The sequence below is a fragment of the Tachyglossus aculeatus genome, chromosome 5, assembly GCF_015852505.1.
Source record: "Tachyglossus aculeatus isolate mTacAcu1 chromosome 5, mTacAcu1.pri, whole genome shotgun sequence".
NCBI lineage: Eukaryota > Metazoa > Chordata > Mammalia > Monotremata > Tachyglossidae > Tachyglossus > Tachyglossus aculeatus.
Window position 1 is genome coordinate 20294293 of NC_052070.1, and position 23902 is coordinate 20318194.

Sequence of the window (23902 nt, forward strand, 5' to 3'; positions counted from 1 at the left end):
CTATGATTGTCAAGAACAAAAATGCAAGTTTCAGAGGTAAAAAGACCATTCAGTGTCCAGAAGCATTTAGAGGAAATGATGGGGAAGGCCAAATGGCCTTGGCCAGAGGCCATTTTTTAATCTCCCCTTCTCTCCCTTGAAAACCAAACAGGAAGACTAACACTGGTAACACCTCCAGCTTCCTGCCTGACCCTTTTCAGAGATGAAAAGAGGAAAGGCAAGTGGGATAGTGGAGCGTTCAGCTTTCACCAAGTTTTTGAAACCAAATAATAATAATAATAATAATTGGCATTTGTTAAGCGCTTACTGTGTGCAAAGCACTGTTCTAAGCGCTGGGGAGGATACAGGGTGATCAGGTTGTCCCACGTGGGGCTCACAGTCTTAATCCCCATTTACAGATGAGGTAACTGAGGCCCAGAGAAGTTAAGTGACTTGCCCAAGATCACACAGCAGACATGTGGTGGAGTCGGGATTCGAACCCATGACCTCTGACTCCAAAGCCCGGGCTCTTTCCACTGAGCCACGCTGCTTCTCAAGACATGCTGATTCCAGAGAGCAATTTAAAAACACACATAAGACAAAAGATGCCCCAGTCTACTCTTAAAAATGGATTTAAGTTTGAATTGTATTGATTTTCGCCTTGCAAATGACTGTAGGTTTAGCTACAGCAAATCTGAAAGTCTTTATGCCGGTAAAAAAAAAGAATGGAATGGAATGTAAAAAGAAAGTCAAACTGAATTTCTAAACCCACTTTCCCACACTTTCCGTAAGAACAAATGAAGGACAATACTAGTAATATACTAACATCAGATGGTTTGTAGTCATCTTGGGTCATGGATAAAAGCTGCAAAAAGCAATGCAGGACAGTATGTTAATAAAGCAGCAAGGCTGGAATTCTGACCAGTCTAAACAATCTGACTGTTCGCACGCATATTCTGCCCACCTGTTACTGAGCTGTTCCTATTTTATTTAAAATTTATCTACAAATTCTCAGCAGCAGAATTGCATATCAGATGAAAGGCTATTATTTAATGTACCAGCTGAATAGCTTATGTGTTAACAAAATCATAACAGCAAAGAAGGAAACATGCAAGTCAAAGGATTTAGTAGTAGTAGTAGTAGTAGTAGTAGTAGTAGTAATTATAGTAGCAGTAGTGATCACGGTAGCATTTATTGAGTGATCACTTCATGGATGCACCACACTAGGCTTTTGGGAACTACAGGACAATGAAATGACACATTGCCCGCCTAATGAGGAGCTAACATTCTAAAGGGGAAAGCATTACACTGGAGATAAAATTAATTTGGACTCAATTCTTTTTTGCCTATGATGATGATGATGATGGCATTTGTTAAGCACTTACTATGTGCAAAGCACTGTTCTAAGAGCTGGGGGATACAAGGTAATCAGATTAAGGCTTACAGTCTTAATCCCCATTTTACAGATGAGGTAACTGAGGCACGGAGAAGTTAAGTGACTTGCTCAAAGGCACACAGCTGACAAGTGGCAGAGCTGGGGTAAGAACCCATGACCTCTGACTCCCAAGTCTGGGCTCTTTCTACTGAGCCACGCTGCTTCTCTCTTAATCCCCATTTTACAGATTAGTGAACTGAGGCACAGAGACGAAAAGTGACTTGCCCAAGGTCACACAGCTCACAAGTGGCAGAGCTGGGATTAGAACCCACAACCTCTGGTTCCCAAGCCCAGGCTCTTTCCACTAAGCCACGATGAGTTGATGCTATGTGAAATATGAAGGCTTAACTAGCAAAATGCCCAGCCTTTACCTGAGCGATGAGGGGGAGAAAGAGGAGTTGGAATATCTTCACTCCGTTTTTTCATTAAAATGTTCCAACTCGTTTAGGAAATGTTTGTAAACAAAGCAAAATTGTTCAAATGTGACCCAGTAGAATATCCGAAGAAATGGCTTTTCACACCCAAAATGTTCAAATAGATGAGTCCTGGGTCTGATCTCATAATCACCTATCTACCCCAGTGCTTAGGACAGGGTAAGCACTTAATGACAAAAACACTAACAGGCTATGATGCTGATGACCACAGTGGTAATGTTAAGCTCTTACCACGGGCCAAGAACTATACTAAGTGCTAGAGTAGGTACAAGACAATCAGATTGGACATAGTCCGTATCCCACTTGGGGCACACAGTCTATTTGAGTGATCTCTGTCCACTTCCTCATTCTCTGACTTCTCGCTTCCTTACATTCCCCATCCCAAATGTTAATTCCACTAACTTTGAAAACTTCATGGGATTCAATCCCTCTGGGGCTCACTCAGAAAGAGAAAGTGGGCTGCTGTCAACATTCACCCATTGGTCTAGGCTCCAAGGTGGGACCTAACCTAGCTTTTGCACTGAGGCCTCTGGAACATGCCACATTACCAGTCCTGCAGGAAGGAAGGACAAGACTCATCTCCCCTTGAAAAGCCAGGGTAAACCCTGGAAGCCCATCGGGAATGTGACCCGCAGCACTGGGTCAGAGTCCCTACTGAGGAGGAAAATGCCTTGGAAAACAACCCTATAAACCACGGGAAAGACAACTGCTCCCCCGGCCTTACTTTTCTCTCATCGGTCGGGTAGTGGGTGGCATACCACAAACTCCGTCTCCGCTCTGCAGTGATGGGATTGGGGCTGCGGGCCTCATCTCCGTCTTCTTCCTTGACACTAGATTTCTCGTCTTCCTGCATTCACAAAACAGTCATCATCAGTACCAGTAGTGCTTCTAAAAATGACTCCCCAGGCAAACAACCAAGCCTGTGGTTGGGTTGCATAGTTCAGTGTCATCCGTTCCCAGGTGAGGGAAGAGCAGTGAGCCAGCTGCAGAACTCTGCTTAACAAATACCATAATAATAATTACTAACAATAATGGGCTGATAATCCTGGACCACACCAGACACCGACCCTATTCCCTCCCCTCGATTCTCCTCCATCCTCCTCAACCAAATACTGGCCCTATTTTCCCTCCCCCTACAGCAGCCATTGGTCCTATTTCACCTCCAGGTAGGCTCTTAGGAGCACATTCTTCACAGGTCCAAGTGCAGAGACGTCGCAGAACGGAGAGAAAGCTGGGGAAAAGAGGGCTCAATTGGGGAAGGTCTCTTGGAGGAGACTGACTTTGGAAGGTGGGGAGAGTAGCTGCCTGGTGTAGATGGAGCGGAGAGGAATTCCAGGCCAGAGGGAGGATATGGGAAGGGGGTCGGCAGTAAGCTAGACGAGACTGAGACAGTGAGCGAGGTAGCGCTAGAGGAGCGAAGCGTGCAGACTGGGTTGTAGTAGGAAACCAGTGAGGTGAGGTAGGATAGATTGAGGGAGAGCGTTAAAACCGATGGTAAGGAGTTTCTGTTTGATTCCCATTTTACAGATGAGGTGACTGAGGCATAGCGAACGTAAGTGACTTGCCTAATATCACACAGCAGACAAGTGGTAGAGAAAGGGTCAGAACCCAGGTCCTGTGACTTCTGGGCTAGGGTTCTTACCACTAGACCCCGCGGCTTCTTATTCTTAGGCCTGTCTTCCTGTGTGACTTCCCCCCCCGTCTCCAACCCCCTGGCTCTCAACACTCTCTGCTACTCTCCCATCCTTCCCAGCAGTATCCTCAGAGGAGCTCTCCTCCCTCCTCTCAAGTGCTACTCCAGCCACCTGTGCTTCTGACCCCATTCCCTCTCATCTCATGAAATCTCTCGCTCCATCCCTTCTCCCCTCCTTAACTTCCATCTTCAACCGCTCACTCTCCACTGGTTCCTTCCCCTCTGCCTTCAAACATGCCCATGTCTCTCCCATCCTAAAAAAACCCTCTCTTGACCCCACCTCACCTTCTAGTTATCGCCCCATCTCCCTCCTACCATTCCTTTCCAAACTCCTTGAACGAGTTGTGTACACGCGCTGCCTAGAATTCCTCAACGACAACTCTCTCCTCGACCCCCTCCAGTCTGGCTTCCGTCCCCTACATTCCATGGAAACTGCCCTCTCAAAGGTCACCAGTGACCTCCTGCTTGCCAAATCCAACGGCTCATACTCTGTCCTAATCCTCCTCGACCTCTCAGCTGCCTTCAACACTGTGGACCACCCCCTTCTCCTCAACACGCTATCTGACCTTGGCTTCACAGACTCCATCCTCTCCTGGTTCTCCTCTTATCTCTCCGATCGCTCTTTCTCAGTCTCTTTTGCAGGCTCCTCCTCCCCCTCCCATCCTCTTACTGTGGGGGTTCCCCAAGGTTCAGTACTTGGTCCCCTTCTGTTCTCGATCTACACGCACTCCCTTGGTGACCTCATTCGCTCCCACGGCTTCCATTATCATCTCTACGCTGATGACACCCAGATCTACATCTCTGCCCCTGCTCTCTCCCCCTCTCTCCAGGCTCGCATCTCCTCCTGCCTTCAGGACATCTCCATCTGGATGTCTGCCCGCCACCTAAAGCTCAACATGTCGAAGACTGAACTCCTTGTCTTCCCTCCCAAACCTTGCCCTCTCCCTGACTTTCCCATCTCTGTTGACGGCACTACCACCCTTCCCGTCTCACAAGCCCTCAACCTTGGTGTCATCCTCGACTCCGCTCTCTCATTCACCCCTCACATCCAAGCCGTCACCAAAACCTGCCGGTCTCAGCTCCGCAACATTGCCAAGATCCGCCCTTTCCTCTCCATCCATACCGCTACCCTGCTCTTTCAAGCTCTCATCCTATCCCGTCTGGACTACTGCATCAGCCTTCTCTCTGATCTCCCATCCTCGTGTCTCTCTCCACTTCAATCCATACTTCATGCTGCTGCCCGGATTATCTTTGTCCAGAAACGCTCTGGGCATATTACTCCCCTCCTCAATAACCTCCAGTGGCTACCAATCAATCTGCGCATCAGACAGAAACTCCTCACCCTGGGCTTCAAGGCTGTCCATCACCTCGCCCCCTCCTACCTCACCTCCCTTCTCTCCTTCTCCAGCCCAGCCCGCACCCTCCGCTCCTCCGCCGCTAATCTCCTCACCATACCTCGCTCTCGCCTGTCCCGCCATCGACCCCCGGCCCACGTCATCCCCTGGGCCTGGAATGCCCTCCCTCTGCCCATCCGCCAAGCTAGCTCTCTTCCTCCCTTCAAGGCCCTGCTGAGAGCTCACCTCCTCCAGGAGGCCTTCCCAGACTGAGCCCCTTCCTTCCTCTCCCCCTCGTCCCCCTCTCCGTCCCCCCCATCTTACCTCCTTCCCTTCCCCACAGCACCTGTATATATGTATATATGTTTGTACATATTTATTACTCTATTTATTTATTTATTTATTTATTTATTTATTTATTTTACTTGTACATATCTATTCTATTTATTTTATTTTGTTAGTATGTTTGGTTTTTTTTTCTCTGTCTCCCCCTTTTAGACTGTGAGCCCAATGTTGGGTAGGGACTGTCTCTATATGTTGCCAATTTGTACTTCCCAAGCGCTTGGTACAGTGCTCTGCACATAGTAAGCGCTCAATAAATATGATTGATTGATTGATTGATTGATTGAGAATGGGTTCTGCATGTTTACCACGGAGGAGAGTAGTAATATTACAATAATAATTGTTACTTGTTAAGCCCTTACTGTGTACCAAACACTGTTCTACATTCTGGGGTAGATACAAGGTAATTCCCAGACTGAGCCCCCTCCTTCCTCTCCCCCTTCTCCCCCTCCCCATTCCCCCCGCCTTACCTCATTCCCCTCCCCACAACACCTGTATATATGTATATATGCTTGTGCATATTTATTACTCCATTTATTTTACTTGTACATATTTATTCTATTTATTTTATTTTGTTAATATGTTTTGTTTTGTTGTCTGTCTCCCCTTTCTAGACTGTGAGCCCGCTGTTCGGTAGGGACCATCTCTATATGTTGCCAGCTTGTACTTCCCAAGTGCTTAGTACAGGGCTCTGCACACAGTAAGTGCTCAATAAATACGATTGAATGAATGAATGAATGGCTCTGCCCAACTCTAATCCTACCTCTGGGAGACCATAAATCCATTCGGAGTGCTGCTCCGTGGTCTGGGGTAAACTACAGCCAAGCTAGCTGCTCTCATCCCTGAGGTCCCCTCCCGTTCCCTGAGGATTCAGAGGCCAAAGGTGGGGGAATGATTTGCTGCCATGATGGGGACAACCTTGAAACACTCAAAGACCCAAGACACGAGAAGCAGCATGGCCACGAGAAGCAACGGGCATGGGAGTCAGAATCCTGGCTCTGCCACTTCTCTGTTGTTTGATCCTGGGCAAGTTATTTATTAATAATAATGATAATAATTATAATGGCACTTGTTAAACACTCACAATGTGCCAAGCACTGTTCTAAGCACAGGGATGGATACAAGTCATTCAGGTTGGACACAGTCCCTGTCCCATTTGGGGCTCACACCCTTAATCCCCATTTAACAGATGATGTAACTGAGGTCCAGAGAAGCTAAATTCATTCATTCATTCATTCATCCACTCGTATTTATTGAGCGCTTACTGCGTGAAGAGCACTGTACTTAGCACTTGGGATAGTACAATACAGCAATAAAGAGAGACAATCCCTGCCCACAATGAGCTCACAGTCTGAAGGGGTGAGAGGGACATCAATACAATGGACATCAATATAAATAAATAAAATTACAGATACATACATAAGTGCTGTGGGGCAGGGAGGGGGGAAGAGCAAAGGGAGTGAGTCAGGGTGATGCAGAAAGGGAGTGGGAGATGAAGAAAAGTGGGGCTTAGTCTGGGAAGGCTTCCTCGAGGAGATGCTCTCGCCCAAAGTTACACAGCACACATCTGGCAGAGCCGGGATTAGAACCCAGGTCCTTATGATTCCCAGGCCTGGGCTCTATCCACTAAGCCATGCTGCTCCATCCAACTCTATTTAACTTCTTTTTACCACAGTTACCTCATCTGTAAAATGGGGATTAAGACCGTGCGCCCCATTAGGGACAGGGACTGTGTATGACCTGATTAACTAGTATCACCCCAGCACTTAGTACAGTGCCTGGCACACAGTAAGCACTTAACAAATACCACCATCATTCTTATTATTATTATTATTATCATATACCCTAGTACATTACAGCACCGGGCACATAGTAAGTGTTTAACAAATATCATTCCCCAAAAATGGTGAAGTCCCTCCTCTCACTGCTCCTATAAATCTGAAGACAAGTTCCAGTACCACTACAATGGCCTGGGACTGAGGCAACCTTACTGAGGTTCTCTGGTAGGAAGGTTGGGACAACAGCCCCCTAACAAATGCTCCCCTTGGACTGAGATCCATTGAACTACGATCCTCCTAGCAATTAGGAAACACTACTTACAAACCCAATGATTGCAGAAGTGGGCAACCTCTCAGAAAGTGGACTCAGGAAAACTCAGGTCCCAACAACTCACTTCCACTGTAGCCACTGGGAGAGGTTCAAATAACCTCAAATAATTCAAATAATTATTCATTCATTCAGTTATATTTACTGAGCACTTACTGTGTGCAGAGCACTGTACTAAGTGCTTGGGAAGTACAAATTGGCAACATATAGAGACGGCCCCTACCCAACAACGGGCTCACAGTCTAGAAAATAATAATGATGATATTTGTTAAGTGCTTACTACATGCAAAGCACTGTTCTAAGCACTGGGGGGATACAAGGTGATCAGGTTGTCCCACGTGGGGCTCACAGTCTCAGTCCCTATTTGACAGATGAGGGAACTGAGGCACAGAGAAATGAAGTGACTTGCCCAAAGTCACAGAGCTGACAATTGGCGGAGCCGGAATTTGAACCCATGACCTCCAACTCCAAAGCTCGGGCTCTTTCCACTGAGCGACACTGCTTCTGAACCTCACTTCTCTGTGCCTCAGTTCCCTCATCTGTAAAATGGAGATTAAGACTGTGAGCCCCCCATGGGACAACCTGATCACCTTGTAACTTCCCCAGCTATTAGAACAGTGCTTTGCATGCAGTAAGCGCTTAATAAATGCTATCATTATTATAACAAAACTGTTCCTGGGTCTTTCCATGCTTTTTTTTCTGCTGATCTGGTTAAGTTCAGGCTAGGAGCCATCCCTCAAGCCTGAGAGATTTCATAAAGGGTGGAGAGTGGGCTTTCAAATGGATTTAAGGCCAAGTAATGGAGTTATTACATTGGCTCCTATTTTCAATATGATAGCAATTCTGCTGCTGCATTAGGTGTGCTGGGCCTGAGGGATAAACACCTTAAGCAAGGGCTAGCTGGAAAATACTATGTCAGCATAGTACTTGTGGGTTGCTCTGAATCTCCCCTATACCCTTCCTTAGCATTCCCTCCTTCAGGGCCACCTTTTAAATTAGAGAAACGTCAGTGGGGTACACTCATTTATCATCAACTGCTCTCACGTGGCAAAAAATGGCCAAACAGTCAACATGGATAGATCGTTTCCATGGCAGTCGAGGGGTCCCTCTGCAAAGCAATTCAGCCAAAGCTGGGGCAGCCTAATGCTGGTTCCTGAAGTAAACCTTTGGGTACCACCCCTCCTTTCCATGATTCCCAGCACCCCATACAATGCTACATATTCTGCGAAGGCTCAACAAATACTTGTTGGTTAGCCATTTCCACCATGCTCGGTCGGTCATTGTGGATGGCCAACCCCAAGGGCTGCCCTAAGGCACAGGATTCAATCATAGCTTCTAGGGGCCCCCAGGCAAGTGTTACCAAGGACAGGGGAAAAACGCTGAGGAGAAAAACGAGGTCTCTGCGGTTTGCCTTGGTTTATGCTCTCCCCAATCTGTTCAATCCCTGAAGCTTATGCCTTCGTGTTACATCTCTGTGACTAAGTACTGCAGCAGCCAGGATGGGGTGCAGAATTGGAGGAAACCATCTATGCAGCCATTTCATCCATCCTAACCTAGAACGCCAGCTTTAAACTGAAGCTTGCTGGGGGCAGGGACTGTGTCTGTTTGTTGTATTGTACTCTCTCGTGCATTTAGTATAGTGTTCTACGCACAGTAAGTACTCAATAAATGCGACTGAATGATTGACTGAATGTGTCCAAGTAGAATCCTTGCTTGTAATGAAACACCCAGCCAGCATCTTTTTTCCTGCTTTAGAACATCAGCAATTGACAAAATATCACTCAACTCATTATAAGAATTAGCCATGTTATACTGGAGAATCTTGGCCCTTTCTAGAGACCCGAAACAACCCAGGAAACCTTTCAGCCTTACAAGAGGTTCTTGTAGCCAGAGGCGAATCAAGGTCGCAAGGGTGTAGTACATCACCAGGAGAAGGATGGGGTTGGCATGGTGATACCAGGACAGCTTGGGATTCACTACGATCTTCCAAGTGCTGGAACAGTCCGTCTGAATTACCGACGTGATGCCAAATAGCCTGTTGACGAGACATTGAAAAATACCTCCTTTAAAAACGGAATGCATGAAGTTCAAGCACATGTCTTTCTCAATTATTTTCCTTAGATTTCATCCCAAGAAACACTTTGGACAAGAAAAGATGTTTGCAAAATTGCATCTTTTTAAAACCAGGGTGCTGATACAGATTTCTCTATGCCCAAATTAAATGCATGTTGGTTGAATTGAATGATGAGAGAAAGAAAATGCTTTTATATTTTTGTAGTACTTTCAATCCATCAATAATATTTTATTCATTCATTCTTTCAATTGTATTTATTGAGCACTTACTGTGTGCAAAGAACTGTACTAAGCACTTGAGAGAGTACAATATAACAATAAACAGGCACATTCCCTGCCTGTGATATTTATGTATGATGCAGAATATTACAATTAGAGATAGAAAACATTATTATTTTTATTATGCTATTTGTTAAGTGCATACTATGTGCCAGGCACCATACTAAATACTGGGGTAGATTCATTCATTCAATTGTATTTATTGAGCGCTTATTGTGTGCAGAGCACTAAGCACTTGGGAAGTATGAGTTGGCAACATATAGAGACAGTCCCTACCCAACAACGGGCTCACAGTCCGCACACAGGGTAGATGCAAGCAAAGCGGGTTGGACACAGTCCCTGTCCCACGTGGAGGTCAGAGTCTAAATCCCCATTTTACAGATGAGGTAACTGAGGCACAGAGAATTGAAGTGACTTGCTCGAGGTCACACAGCTGGCATTAGAACCCCTAGGTCTATGCTACGCCAACCTGCTGCTTCTCAAGACATGATCCCTGCCGTGTTAAACCAAAAATGTTTCATGGCCAGGACTCTGGCTTTTACTTCTACTGCATTCTCTCAAGTTAAGAGTATAGTGCTCAGTACACCGTAGGAGCTTAATGAGTACTAATGATTGATTTTAACAGGAAGCTGCCTTCTGAAATAATATGGTCCTGAGGTAACTTTCCCTTTACTCCTAGAACATGCTGTGAATAGAAGAGGCCAGCTTAGAAATGGAAAAAACAACTTTCAGACTCAAAAGATGGGAGAGCAGTAGTGATTTGGATGTTGTGGAATTACAGTTGTTTAAAAATGACATCCTGATGGGCAGTAAACTTTACTGGTTTCTGCCTCAGCTGGGCCTCCAGTTCACTGGTGACCCTGGGCAAGTGCCTCCATTTTATCAGCTTTCACCTCTTCAGTCAGTCAATTGTATTTACTGAGCATTACTCTGTGCAGAGTGCTGCACTAAGCACGAGGGAGAGTACGATTGTTGCATTGTACTCTCCTAAGCGCTCTCCACACAGTGAGCACTCCATAAATACAATTGAATGAATGAATTGAATGAATATAATATAACAATAAACAGACATATTCCCTGCTCACAAGGAGTTTACAGTCTAGAGGTCTCCAGAGATGGGGGCCTAGGAGAGACCCTTGAGTCAATCACCTACTATCCGGCCCTGGTTCTTTTAGACTGTGAGTCCACTGTTGGGTAGGGACTGTCTCTATATGTTGCCAATTTGTACTTCCCAAGTGCTTAGTACAGTGCTCTGCACATAGTAAGTGCTCAATAAATACGATTGATGATGATGATGGTTCCCAGAAGATGTTGCAGTTCGGCTTCCCTAGGGGCAGCCTTGGATCTGCCCCCAGTCCCACAGTGTTCAAGCGCTTAGTACAGTGCTCTGCACACAGTAAGCGCTCAATAAATATGATTGATTGATTGATTGATCTCTGGCCCCAGCAGGGACACGGTTCATCCCAAACACTGACCCTCACACTGAAACTCACTGGCAAGGAAGGTGGTGGAATATCGAGATGGGCCAGTCCAGTCTTCCGAGAGCGAAGAAAGGCTGTCCACCGCTCTAGACTGAAAGCTCGATGTGGGCAGGGAATGTGTCCATTAATTGTTATATCGTACTCCCCCAAGGGCTTAGTACAGTGCTCTGCACAGAGTAAGCGCTTAATAAATACAGTTGAATGAATGAATCTAGAGGGGTCAGCGGGCTCAATAATGGCTTTGGGAACCTGGGGAGTTGCCGACTTTTCAGTTGGGAGCTGCCTAGTTTGGAAAGCATCTCAGCTGGAGAACACAACAAAGACTGTGCTAGGGAAGTGCCCCTCCACCTGACGCTCTTTCCAGTGTCAAGCATCAGAGGAGCCTAATTTCTTCATCTTGAAAAAATCATTCGGCATTAAAGGGTCCGGACTGCCTATGAAACACATTAATTCAGACAGAGGAAGCCAAGAGCCCCTCTTCGAGCAGGCCTCCGGGTTAATGAGCTATGAGGTTTCGGGGATCCAACTTGCAATAGAAGCAAAACCCTGAGCGCCGGATGCTTTCTCTAGAGCCCACGCTGGCTTCTGGCAGGCTGTAAACCGCACTTTATTCAGGTAATTACACATAAAAAATTCATTCCATGCTTTCCATCAAAGAAGACATCGAGTGATTCCCAGCGGCAGGGAAATGGGCCTCATCACATCCTATCGATCGCACTTCCTCTGAAGGGCCCGGCAGCGCAGCTGAGGCTTGGACTGGCTTTGGCCCTGTTCTGCCTCTCACTGGGCTCCTTCCAAATACTTTTCCACCTGGAATGTCACTGTCGTCTAGGTCTCCCTCCCTGACCCTAGCTTCCAGTCTCTGTCTCTGTCTCTCTGTCTCTGTCTCTGTCTCTCCCACCGCCACCCTGATGTCTGACAACATATGGCGATTGAGAACTGGCAGGGTTTTTGGTCCACTCCCACATGTTGGCAGCTTTATAAAACCTCAGCCTGCTTCCAAGATTGTTAGAATTCTCCCCAGACGACATCTGCTCTGGCTCCCGTCTGGAGTCCGGGCTACAGTTATTAGTGAGAAACTCATAATGCCAGGAATGATGCTTGGCTCTTACTTAGACTTTCCTTCTAAAAGGGGCGGAGCATTTCTCCATCCATAACCTTTCCCGCCGTCACCAAGCCAGGATGTAGAGAGGGATAAGGCTCCATAAGGCAGACATGGACAATAGCCCGTCCTTATTTTCCCAGCAGGGAGGGTCTTGCAGGTGGCTGAAACTGAGCCAGAATGGGGGGAGTTGGAGGAAGGCTGCGGGGAATGAGGTTCCAGGGTCCCGGATCAAGGAAGGTCGAGTGTTTAGGATGGCAATCCAGGACTGCTGGCTGGGGAATAGGTAGCATCACTGGCAGGGGATGAGAAGCAGCGTGACTTTACTGGCAAGAGCACAGGCTTGGGAGTCAGCGGTCGTGGGTTCTAATCCCGGCTCCTCCACTTATCAGCTGTGTGGCCTTGGGCAAGTCACTTCACCTCTCTGGGACTCGGTGACCTCTTCTGTAAAATGGGGATTAAGACTGTAGGCCACTTGGGACAACCTGATTACCTTGTAACTACCCTAGTGCTGAGAATGGTGCTTGGCACATGGTAAGCGCTTAATAAATACCATCATAATTATTCTTCTTATTAGATCATGCTAGTTCAGGGGGTAGGCTTGTGTGGAAGGAACGGTTTTGGGGAGGGAATCTTGGAAGCTGAAGCTGCAGCAGTGGCTACTGCTTCTGGGGTGGGGCAGAAGTCATAGCTTCTGATTCCTAGAGCCCCTCCCTGGTGCAGCTTGCCTTAGTCTGGCCAGGGTTCCTGCCCTCAGAGAGTGAAATGGGGGAACCTACACCACCACTATCGGGCCCAGAGAGGTGGGGGTACTTGTGGTGATCCCAGGGGGAGGGCTGGACCTCTCTTCACACCCTTGAGCCAGCTCTGGGGCTGACAGTCAATCGATCGTATTTATTGAGCACTTACTGTATGCAGCGCGCTCTACTAAGCACGCAAGAAAGCACAATATAAAAATAAACAGACACATTTCCTGGCCATTGCCATCCTACTGCACAGACTAATATTAAGAAATGCCTTGAACCAGAAGAGTAAATGGATTCAAACGCCGAAGGCCTACCAGAATCAACAGAATACAGGCCTGGAAGTCAGAAGGACCTGGGTTCTAATTCTGGCTCTGCCTCTGGACTGCAGTGTAACTTTGGGTAAGTCATTAACTTCTCTGTGTCTCAGTTATCTCATCTGTAAAATGGGGATTGAGACTGGGAGTCCTACACGGGACAGGGACTGCATCCAACTCGATTATCTTGTATGCACCCTAGTGCTTATTACAGTGCCTGGCACATAGGAAGTGCCTAACAAAGTCCACAATTATAATCAATATTATTTTCCCTTGCTTTTTTTAGTTCATGCCCAGAAGTCATCAGATTCTTGGGCTGTGAGGCTCTGCCAGGCCAGAACTGTGTCCAATCTATCTTGTATCCTCCCCAGTACTTTTCCCATAGTAAGTACTTAATAAATATCCCATCATTATAGTCCTATGAACATATGCTTATACATTCCTCTAGATGGTAAGCTCGTTGTTGGCAGGGAACATATCTACCAACTGTTGTACTGTACTTTCCCAAGAGCTTAGTATAGTGCTCTGCATGCAGTAAGTGCTCTATAAATACCATGTTTTGATTGATCGATATTCTACTTACCACGACCACTGATCTCTGAGAAGTGTATAGAGAGAAGAAGGATCTTCTTAGATAATTAGTCCCAGTAACACACTACATCGTGACCCACACAAAGAAGAAAGCAGGCCTCCAGTCTAAGCCATGAAGTACTAGCTTGGCCTTGCCTTGAATATTTTATTTGCTAAACCAGACTTGCAAATGAGTGCCCTAATTCTCCAATCTACATTTCATTAATTCATTCATAAATTCTATCATATTTATAGAGTGCTTACTGTGCGCACATCACTGTACGAAGCGCTTGGGAGAGTACAATGTAACAATGAACAGACACGTTCCCTGCCTAAATCAATCAATCAATCAATCGTATTTATTGAGCGCTTACTGTGTGCAGAGTACTGTACTAAGCGCTTGGGAAGTACAAGTTGGCAACATATAGAGACAGTCCCTACCCAACAGTGGGCTCACAGTCTAAAAGGGGGAGACAGAGAACAAAACCAAACATACTAACAAAATAAAATAAATGGAATAGATATACACAGGTAAAATAAATAAATAAATAGAGTAATAAATATGTACAAACATATATACATATATACAGGTGCTGTGGGGAAGTGAGTTTACGGTCTAAAGGGGGAGACAGACATTAATATAAATAAATAAATTACAGATATAATTTCTACCAGCCCATCCTTAGCCATGGGAGTTCTCAACATTCTTTATTCTTCAACATCACAAGTGAGTGAGTGTCTATTTGCCAACCCACCCTCAACCTCCAGGATGTGCCATCCACAAAAAGCCAGTGTTTCCAAGTGGCTCCCAAGCCATGCCTTGCATAAGGTTCTCTGCACCCACGTGTGAACATCTGAGATGAGTTTTGCATTGGAGAGGAAAGCTCCTTGCCTGCAAACTAAATGTTCTGAGAAAATTGGCCAGTGGCCAGCAGATACTGCTTGCCAATTTCTGAACAGACATGGTTCCACAAACATTCTCAGTCTGATAACAAACAGCTTCCCTCCGCTGTTTCCTCCACCATTTTGGTCTTGGGTGAGTAGAACAGTGCAAAGCTCACCAAAAAGATGGTTTTCCTTCCCACTTCTGGGTAGGGACTGTCTCTATATGTTGCCAACTTGTACTTCCCAAGCGCTTACTCTGCACACAGTAAGCGCTCAATAAATATGATTGATTGACTGATTGATTAAAAGAAAGAAAAGGAGCAAATTCAAAAGTTCTGTAGGCAGACAGACATTTTAATGGTTAGTGAAGTTTAAAGAAGTTTGCCTCCTGACTTGAGAGCCTCAGCATGTAGTGATGAAGAATCAGATGAGATCATTGCCTAGATGGGAATCTCACCTTGATGCCAAAATGCAAATGTGATTGTCATTTGTTGACCATTTCTCACTGCTCTGTATTGGCAGTCTATAAAATATGCTTAAAGCAGCAGAATAGACATGATGTTGGCAGAATCACCAATGAATGTCACGTGGTGCTTCCCAGTGATGAGGGGGGAATTTTGAACTCCCTGTAAAGACCACAGGATTGGGAGTCAAAGGACCTGAGTTCTAATCCAGGCTCTGGTATTTGGCTGGCATGTGATCTTGGACACAACTTACCCGGGCCTCAGTTTCCTCATCAATAAAATGGGGATTCAATATCTCCTCTTCCTCCTACTTAGACATGAGCCCCATGTAGAACAGGGACTCTATCCAACCAGAGTACCTTATATGTATCCCAGGAATTAGTTCAGTGCTTGGCAGAAAGTTAGTGCTTAACAAATACCATATTTTATTCAATTGCAACAATACCTATTCAGTAGGTCTAAATTGGTTTAGAATAGGTATTGTTCTAACCACGGCTCCATCACCTATCTGCTGCATGACCTTGGGCAAATCACATAACTTTTCTGTGCCTCAGTTACCTCATCTGAAAAATGGGGATGAAAAATGACTGTGAACCCTACTTGGGACAGGGACTGTGTCCAACCTGATTATCTTGTATCTATCCCAGAACTTAGTATAGTGTTTGGCCCGTAGTAAATGCTTAACAGACACCGTGAAAAGAAATCCAGAAAAGCAATGGGATAAGAAGACAGGGGTGGGGTGAAAAAGCCTGGAATGTGGTCTGTCCGTGGTGCAGAGCTGCTGATGTCAGTGCTTTTGGTTGGGCTTTGACCAAGTTAGACACTAACCGATTCTGCAAATTTGGCTCCCAAGCTGGCTGACATAGGATTAGGTTGCAGCATCACTTTCTGCCTCCCCCAACTGAAGTGCCTGGGCATAAGAAAACAACTGCAGTGAGAGTGAATCAGAAGTCTGTGGTCTGGGATGTAAAAGTGAAGCTCTCTAGGACCTGTCCAGAGGAAATATAGCATCTAAAATTTATGAATAGCTCTCATCAATCTTCTCTTCCTTCCCTCCAAAGGCAGAATAAAAAAAACAAAACTCCATCTTCTATGGGTGAAGAAAGGCAAAATATGCTTCCAGGGAGAAGCAGGGTACTAGGCCTGCAGTGATGTGGTGGAAAGCAAAGCACCGTGACCATTTAAGTGCACTAAGAACTGCAGCTCTGCAATGCCAACGCCACAACGCACGTGTACACACTGTGGACTGGAAACTCAATGAGACATCTTTGAATGCCTTCAATAGCGTTTGCATGTGACTTTGTGCTCTCTAGGAAATTCCAATTTCACAGCTGCAGCTAAACTTTTCCCACAAAAGCTTTTATAATGCACAGCAGGACCAGCCCAAAACTATCAGCTCCTTTGCGCAGAGTGTAAATTGGAAGGGAAAGTTCATTCCTCCTATGACACGGTGGAACCGCACTTTGGTATACCATAAAACTGGTTAAAGTCTCTGGCAGGAGCAGAGATGGGCTGACAACCGATATAAGAAAACCTGCTAACCTCAGCATAAACCTGAGCAAAAACAATTCCAATGCCCCTGTGGTTTTTAATGAAAACAAAGCCTTTCCTCAAAGAGCCATGTGTCAATTTGCTCTAAAGGTTAACGACTTTGAGGCAGAATGTGAAAGTGCCATTTGCTGCTCAGCCTTCTCTCTTCTCAAGAGTAAGATAGAGATAGCGGCCTTGCCAGGTTTAGTCAGGATTGTGGATCCGTTAGAAAAATTAGGTATCAATCAATCCAGTGCATGAAAAAACGTGAAATAAAGCAAGGTTCCCCCTCTCAGGGTCTCACCTGGAGAGTTTCCAGTACTCTACCAGTCTCAACTACGGGAGGCCTACCCATTCCATTACTAGCTTGGGCAGTTGCTAGCCAGTGGAAGGTAATATGCTACATGTCAAAACGCACCTGTGCCGGGCAGCAATGGCACGGGAGAGAGTCGAGGGCGGAGACTCAAGTTTACCCCACTGAAGGAGGCAATGGTAAACCACTTCCGAATATTTACCAAGAAAACTCTCTGGATACACTACCAGAACGATTTCAGATGGAGAGTGGGGAGCTTTGGGAGAGATGTGACCATGGTGTCACTAAGGGTCGGCAACAACTCAACAGCACAAGACAAGACAAAGCAACTGTCCCTCGGGGAATCTGAATCTAAATCTACGGAGTGCAATTCGGAGTTGTGGTATTTGTTAAGTGCTTTATTACGGGTCGAGTACTGTGCTAAATTCCGAAACAGATACAAACTGAACAGATTAGATACTGTCCCTAACCCACGTGGGACTCACAATGTAAGTGGAAGAGAGAACAAGTATTTAATCTCCATTTTACAGATGAGGAAGCTGAGGCACAGAGAAGTTAAGTGATTAACTCAAAATCGCATAACAGGCAAGTGGCGGAGGTGAGATTAAGAACCTGAGTTTCCTGAATCGGAGTCCTGTGCTCTGACCAATAGGTCATGATGCTTCCCCACACCGGACCCTGATAGCATTGTCACTGAATGTGAGATTGGAGCCTCCCAGAAGGTTCTAGACGCGCTGCTCGGTCAATCAATCAATGGTATTTACATATTTTGTGCAGAGCAGTGTATTAAGCACCTAGGAGAGTAAGAGAAGCAATGTTACCTAGTGGATAGAGCACGGGCCTGGGAGACAGAGAACCTGGATTTTAATTTTGGCTCTGCCACCTGTTTGCTGGGTGACCTTAGGCACGTCACTTCACTTCTCTGGGCCTCAGTGACCTCATCAGAAAATGGGGATTGGACTGTGAGCCAGTGTGGGACAGGGGCTATGTCCAACCCAATTTTCTTCTATTCACCCCAGTGCTCAGTACAGTGCCTGGAAAATAGTAAGCCACTTAACAAATGCCACAGTAGTAATAATAATAATATAATAAAACCAACAATTCATACAAAGTGCAGCGTGGCTTAGTGGAAAGAGCCTGGGCTTGGGAGTCAGAGGTCATGGGTTCAAATCTCAGCTCCACTGCTTGTCAGCTGTGTGACTTTGGGCAAGTCACTTAAATTCTCTGTGCCTCAGTTACCTCACCTGTAAAATGGGGATTAATATTGTGAGCCCCACCTGTGACAACCTGATCACTTTGTATCCTCCCCAGCGCTTAGAACAGTGCTTTGCAAATAGTAAGCATTTAACAAATACCAAAATTACCATTATTATTAAATTATTGGATGGAAGTAAAAAAGCACTTCTGATATTTTAAAATTACAATTATTATCATCATCATTATATAACTCCCAGGAAACACTTCATAACATTTTCTTGCTATTTGTTTATGAAGCCAATTGTAATTTTTGCTTTCTTGGGCCTTAAAAAGGGTCCTCAACACCTACAAAACCAGTTTCCTTTCTCTGGGCCTCAGTTACCTCATCTGTAAAATGGGGATTAAGATCGTGAGCCCCATGTGGGACAGGGACCCTATTTACTTGCATCTACCCCAGTGCTTAGAACAGGGCTTGACACATAGTAAGTGTTCAACAAATATGACTACTATTATTATTATCATCATCATCAATCAATTAATCAATCGTATTTATTGAGTGCTTACTGTGTGCAGAGCATTGTACTAAGTGCTTGGGAAGTACAAGTTGGCAACATATAGAGACAGTCCCTACCCAACAGTGGGCTCACAGTCTAAAATCATCATCATTATTATTAAGTAGCATGAGGTAGTGGAAAGAGCAGAGGACCTGGGTTCTAATCTAGGCTCTGCTACTTGCTTGCTGTGTGAACTTGGGCAAGCCTCTTAACTTCTCTGTTATACAAATACTATTATTATTATTATTATTATTATTATTATTATTATTATTACAGGGACTGTGTCCAACCTGACTAGAGTGTATCTTCCTCAGTATCTGGCACATACTAAGTGCTTACTGTACTCTCCCAAGTGCTTAGAACAGTGTTCTACACATAGTAAATGCTCAATAAATACCATTGATTGATTGATTGATTGATGATTGTATAGACCCAGGTTAGAATGGCTGGGCCTGAGGGCTTCCTCCTCCTAAATGGAAAGGGAGCGTGGCTGTTCAGACAAAATGGGTCACTAGTGAGGTGACAATCCAGTGAGAAGTACCATGGCCTAGAGAAGAGCAAGGCCCTAGGAGTCAGGAGATCTGGTTCCAATCCAGGCAGGGAATGTATTCTGTTTATTGTTATATTGTATTCTCCCAAGCACTTAATACAGGGCTCTGCATAGAGTAAGTGCTCAATAAATACGATTGACTGACTGACTGACTGGAAGAGATTTGCCTTCAAATAAGGCTTTGAAGGTGGGTAGAGTGATAATCGGTAAGATATGAAAGCATTTAGTATAGTACTCTGCATCACAGTAAGCTCTCAATAAATAGGATTGAATGACTAATAATAATAATGATGGCATTTATTAAGCACTTACTATGTGCAAAGCACTAAGCGCTGGGGAGGTTACAAGGTGATCAGGTTGTTCCACAGGGGGCTCACGGTCTTAATCCCCAATTTTACAGACGACGTAACTGAGGCCCAAAGAAGTGAAGTGACTTGCCCAAAGTCACACAGCTGACAATCGGTGGAGCTGGGATTTGAACCCCTGACCTCTGACTCCAAAGCCCGGGCTCTTTCCACTGAGCCACGCTGCTTCCGGGAGGACATTCCAGGCCAGAAGCAGGTCATGAGGGAGAAATCGGCAGCCAGATAGATGAGATCAAGGCACAGTGAGTAGGTTGGCATTAGAGGAGCGAAGCGTGCAGGTTGGGTTATAGTAGGAAATTAGGGAGGTAAATCGGAAGGGGGCCATGAGATTGGGAGTTTTAAAGCTGATAGAAAAGTGTTTCTGCTTAATGTGGAGGGAGATGGGTGTGTATCGAGTACTTGTGAGAGTACAATGCAACAGAATTAGCAGACATGTTCCCTGTCCATAATGGAGCTTATAGTCCAGTGGGGGACACAGACATTAATGAGTAAATTAATCATTTATAACAAAGAATTTAAAGATATGTACATTAGTGCTATGGGGTTGAAGATGGGGTGAATATCAAATACCTGAACATCACAGATCCATGTGCACTGATGATGCAGAAGGGAGAGAGGGCTAGGGAAAAGAGGGCTTAATTGGGCCTACGAGTCAGGAGACCTAGGTTCCAATCCAGGCAGGGAATGTGTCTGTTTATTGCTATATTGTATTCTCCCAAGCACTTAATAATAATCATGGCTTTTATTAAGTGCTTACTATGTGCAAAGCACTGTTCTAAGTGCTGGGGAGGTTACAAGGTGATCAGGTTGTCCCACGGGGGGACTCACAGTCTTAATCCCCATTTTACAGATGAAGTAACTGAGGCCCAGAGAAGTGAAGTGACTTGCCCAAAGTCACACAGCTGACAAGTGTTGGAGCCAGGATTTGAACCCATGACCTCTGACTCCAAAGCCTGTGCTCTGTCCACTGAGCCACGACAGAGCTCTGCACACAGTAAGTGCTCAATAATTATCATCATCAATCATATTTATTGAGCGCTTACTGTGTGCAGAGCACTGTACTAAGCGCTTGGGAAGTACAAATTGGCAACATATAGAGACAGTCCCTACCCAACAGTGGGCTCACAGTCTAAAAGAAATAATGGCATTTATTAAGCGCTTACTATGTGCAAGGCACTGTTCTAAGCGCTGGGGAGGTTACAAGGTGATCAAGTGGTCCCATGGGGGCTCACAGTCTTAATCCCCATTTTACAGATGAGGTAACTGAGGCCCAGAGAAGTGAAGTGACTTGCCCAAAGTCACATAGCTGACAAGTGGCGGTGCTGGGATTTGAACCCATGACCTCTGACTCCAAAGTCCGTGCTCTTTCCATCGTGCCACGCTGCCTCCCTAATTATAATTGACTGAGGAGATGTGACATTTATAATGCTTTGAAGGTGGAGAGACTAGTGATCTGGTGCATATGAAGGAGGTGAGAGTTCCAGGCTAGTGGGAGAATATGGGGAAGGAATCGGTGGCGAGATAGATGAGATTGGGGCACAGAGAGTTAGCTGGCACTAGAAGAGCAGAGTGTACAGGCTGGGCTGTGGTACGGAGATCAGTGAGGCGAGGTCTACAGTGATATGAAAGTCAAGGGGAGGACAGGGTTTAGGTGGGAAGATAAGGAGTTCTGTTTTAGACATGTTAAGTTTGAGGTGTCAGTGGGACAACCAAGTAGAGATGTCCTGAAAGCAGGAGGAAGTGCAAGACTGTGGAGAAGGTGAGAGATCACAACTGGAGATGGAGATTTGGGAATCATCCTCCTAGAGACGGTATTTGAGTTTTCCAGGGGAGACTCGATAGAGACTAGAAGGAGACCCAGAACTGAGCCTTGAGGGACTCCCACAGTTAGGGGGTGGGAAGCAGAGAAAGAACCCATAAAAGAAACTGAGAATAAGCAGCCTGAGAGGTAGGAGGACCAGGAGAAGATAGCTTCAGTGAAGCCAAGGATGGATAATATTTCCAGGAGCAGGAGATTGTCAACAATGTCAAAGGTAGCTGAGAGGTCGAGGAGGATTTGAAACGGAGTAGAGGTTGTTGGATTTGACAAGAAGGAGATCAAATACCATAATTATCATTATTAATATTATGTAGAATGGCATCAAAACAGCCTACCAAGTCTCTCAGGGATCTCAAGGGTTGAATATCAATCAATCATATTTATTGGGTGCTTCCTAAGTGCAGAGCACTGCACTAAAAGATTGGGAGAGTACAACCGAATTAGCAGACACATTCCCTGCCCATAATGAGCTTAGAGTCTAGTGGAGGAGACAGAAAACAATATGAATAAATAAATAATTTATAATATATGATTTAAAGATATGTACGTAAGTCCTGTGGGGTTGGGGTTGTACAAATATCAAGTGTACAAAGATCACAAAAATCTGCCCTTTCTTCTCCATCCAAACCACTTCCTATCCCATCTGGATTACTGCATCAGCCTCCTCTCTGATCTCCCATCCTCCTGTCTCCCCCACTTCAGTCTATACTTCACTCTGCTGCCCAGATCATCTTCGTACAGAAACGCTCTGGGCATGTCACTCCCCTCCTCAAAAATCTCCAGTGGTTGCCTGTCAACCTACGAATCAAGCAAAAACTTCTCACTCTCGGCTTCAAGGTTCTCAATCACCTCGCCCTCTCCAACCTCACCTCCCTTCTCTCCTTCTCCAGCCCAGCCTGCACCCTCCGCTCCTCTGCCACTAACCTCCTCACCGTGCCTCGTTCTCGCCTGTCCCGCCATCGACCCCCGGCCCATGTCCTTCCCCTGGCCTGGAATGCCCTCCCTCCACACATCCACCAAAAGTGCTCTCTTTCTCCCTTCAAAGCCTTACTGAGAGCTCACCTCCTCCAAGAGGCATTCCCAGACTGAGCCCCCTTTTTTCCACTCCTCCCCCCCATCCCCCCACCCTACCTCCTTTCCCTCCCCACAGCACTTGTATATATTTGTACAGATTTATTACTCTATTTTACTTGCGCATATTTACTATTCTAGTTATTTTGTTAATGATGTGCATATAGCTATAATTTCATTTGTTATGACAATTTTGACACCTGTCTACATGTTTTGCTTTGTTGCCTGTCTCCCCCTTTTAGACTGTGAGCCCGTTGTTGGGTAGGGACTGTCTCTATATGTTGCCAACTTGTACTTCCCAAGGGCTTGAATGAATGAATGATCCAAGTGAATAGACGAATACATGGGAGACCACTGAAACACTGAAATATTTAATAAAGAATTGTTTTCTCCCCTCTTCCTTTTGCAGAATTAACCTCGCTGTGACCCTTCTGCATCACTCTGACTTGCTCCCTTTGTTCATCCCCTCTCCCAGTCCCACAGCACTTATGTACACACATCTGTAATTATTTATTTATATTAATGTCTGCCTCCCCCACTGTAAGTTATCACTGTAAGTTATCATCCCAAATGCTTAGTACAGTGCTCTGCACACAGTAAACGCTCAACTCATACGATTGAATGAATAAAACCAGTAACTGGGTTGTGGACAGAGGAGCAAGGGAATTGGTAACGGAAAAATGCCAACACCCTGTCACCCAGTGGTGAATGATTTGGTGTTCACAATTCCAGCTGGGTTTCCGGAAAATGCTGCTGCTCAGTCTGATGCCAAGAGAATTTTGCAAAGATGATTTTCTTGCTAATGAGAACCACCTGTGCAGAAAGTTAACCAACAACCCACTGGGCCAGAAAGCCCCAGAGGGCCAGTGGGGGAATTGGGCGTTTTAGATTTGCTCACAGCTCAGCTCATGTTCTTTGACCAGAGGAATGGACTTTCAAAAGACTTTGCCATTGCCATCCTTTGTCAGTGGAAGGTGAGGACATGTTGTTTACTTGCTGGCCCAGGAAAGGTCTAATTTGCTGTTGTTCCTGAAGGCAGGCAAGGAACATAAAAGGAGTTTTCATAAGGGCAATTTATCTAGTGAAGGGAGAGTCACACGATTCATTCATTCATTCATTCACTCATTCGATTGTATTTATTGAGCACTTACTGTGTGCAGAGCACCGTACTAAGCGCTTGGGAAGTACAATTCAGCAATATATAGAGACGGTCCCTACCCAACAACGGGCTCACAGTCTAGAAATACGATTGATTGATTAGAAGGT

At 45.5% G+C, this 23902-nt stretch overlaps 1 protein-coding gene across 1 annotated transcript in view; it reads right to left on the reverse strand.

The window, feature by feature from the left end:
- PIEZO2 (piezo type mechanosensitive ion channel component 2) overlaps positions 1 to 23902 on the reverse strand; it is a 546102-nt gene that overhangs the window by 135743 nt on the left and 386457 nt on the right. Inside the window, exons 8-10 of the mRNA XM_038746742.1 lie at positions 9196 to 9358; positions 2573 to 2695; positions 806 to 844 (exon numbers count right to left, since the gene is read on the reverse strand). Of these exons, the coding sequence (XP_038602670.1) occupies positions 806 to 844; positions 2573 to 2695; positions 9196 to 9358 (325 nt within the window). The remainder of the gene's footprint in view (positions 1 to 805; positions 845 to 2572; positions 2696 to 9195; positions 9359 to 23902) is intronic.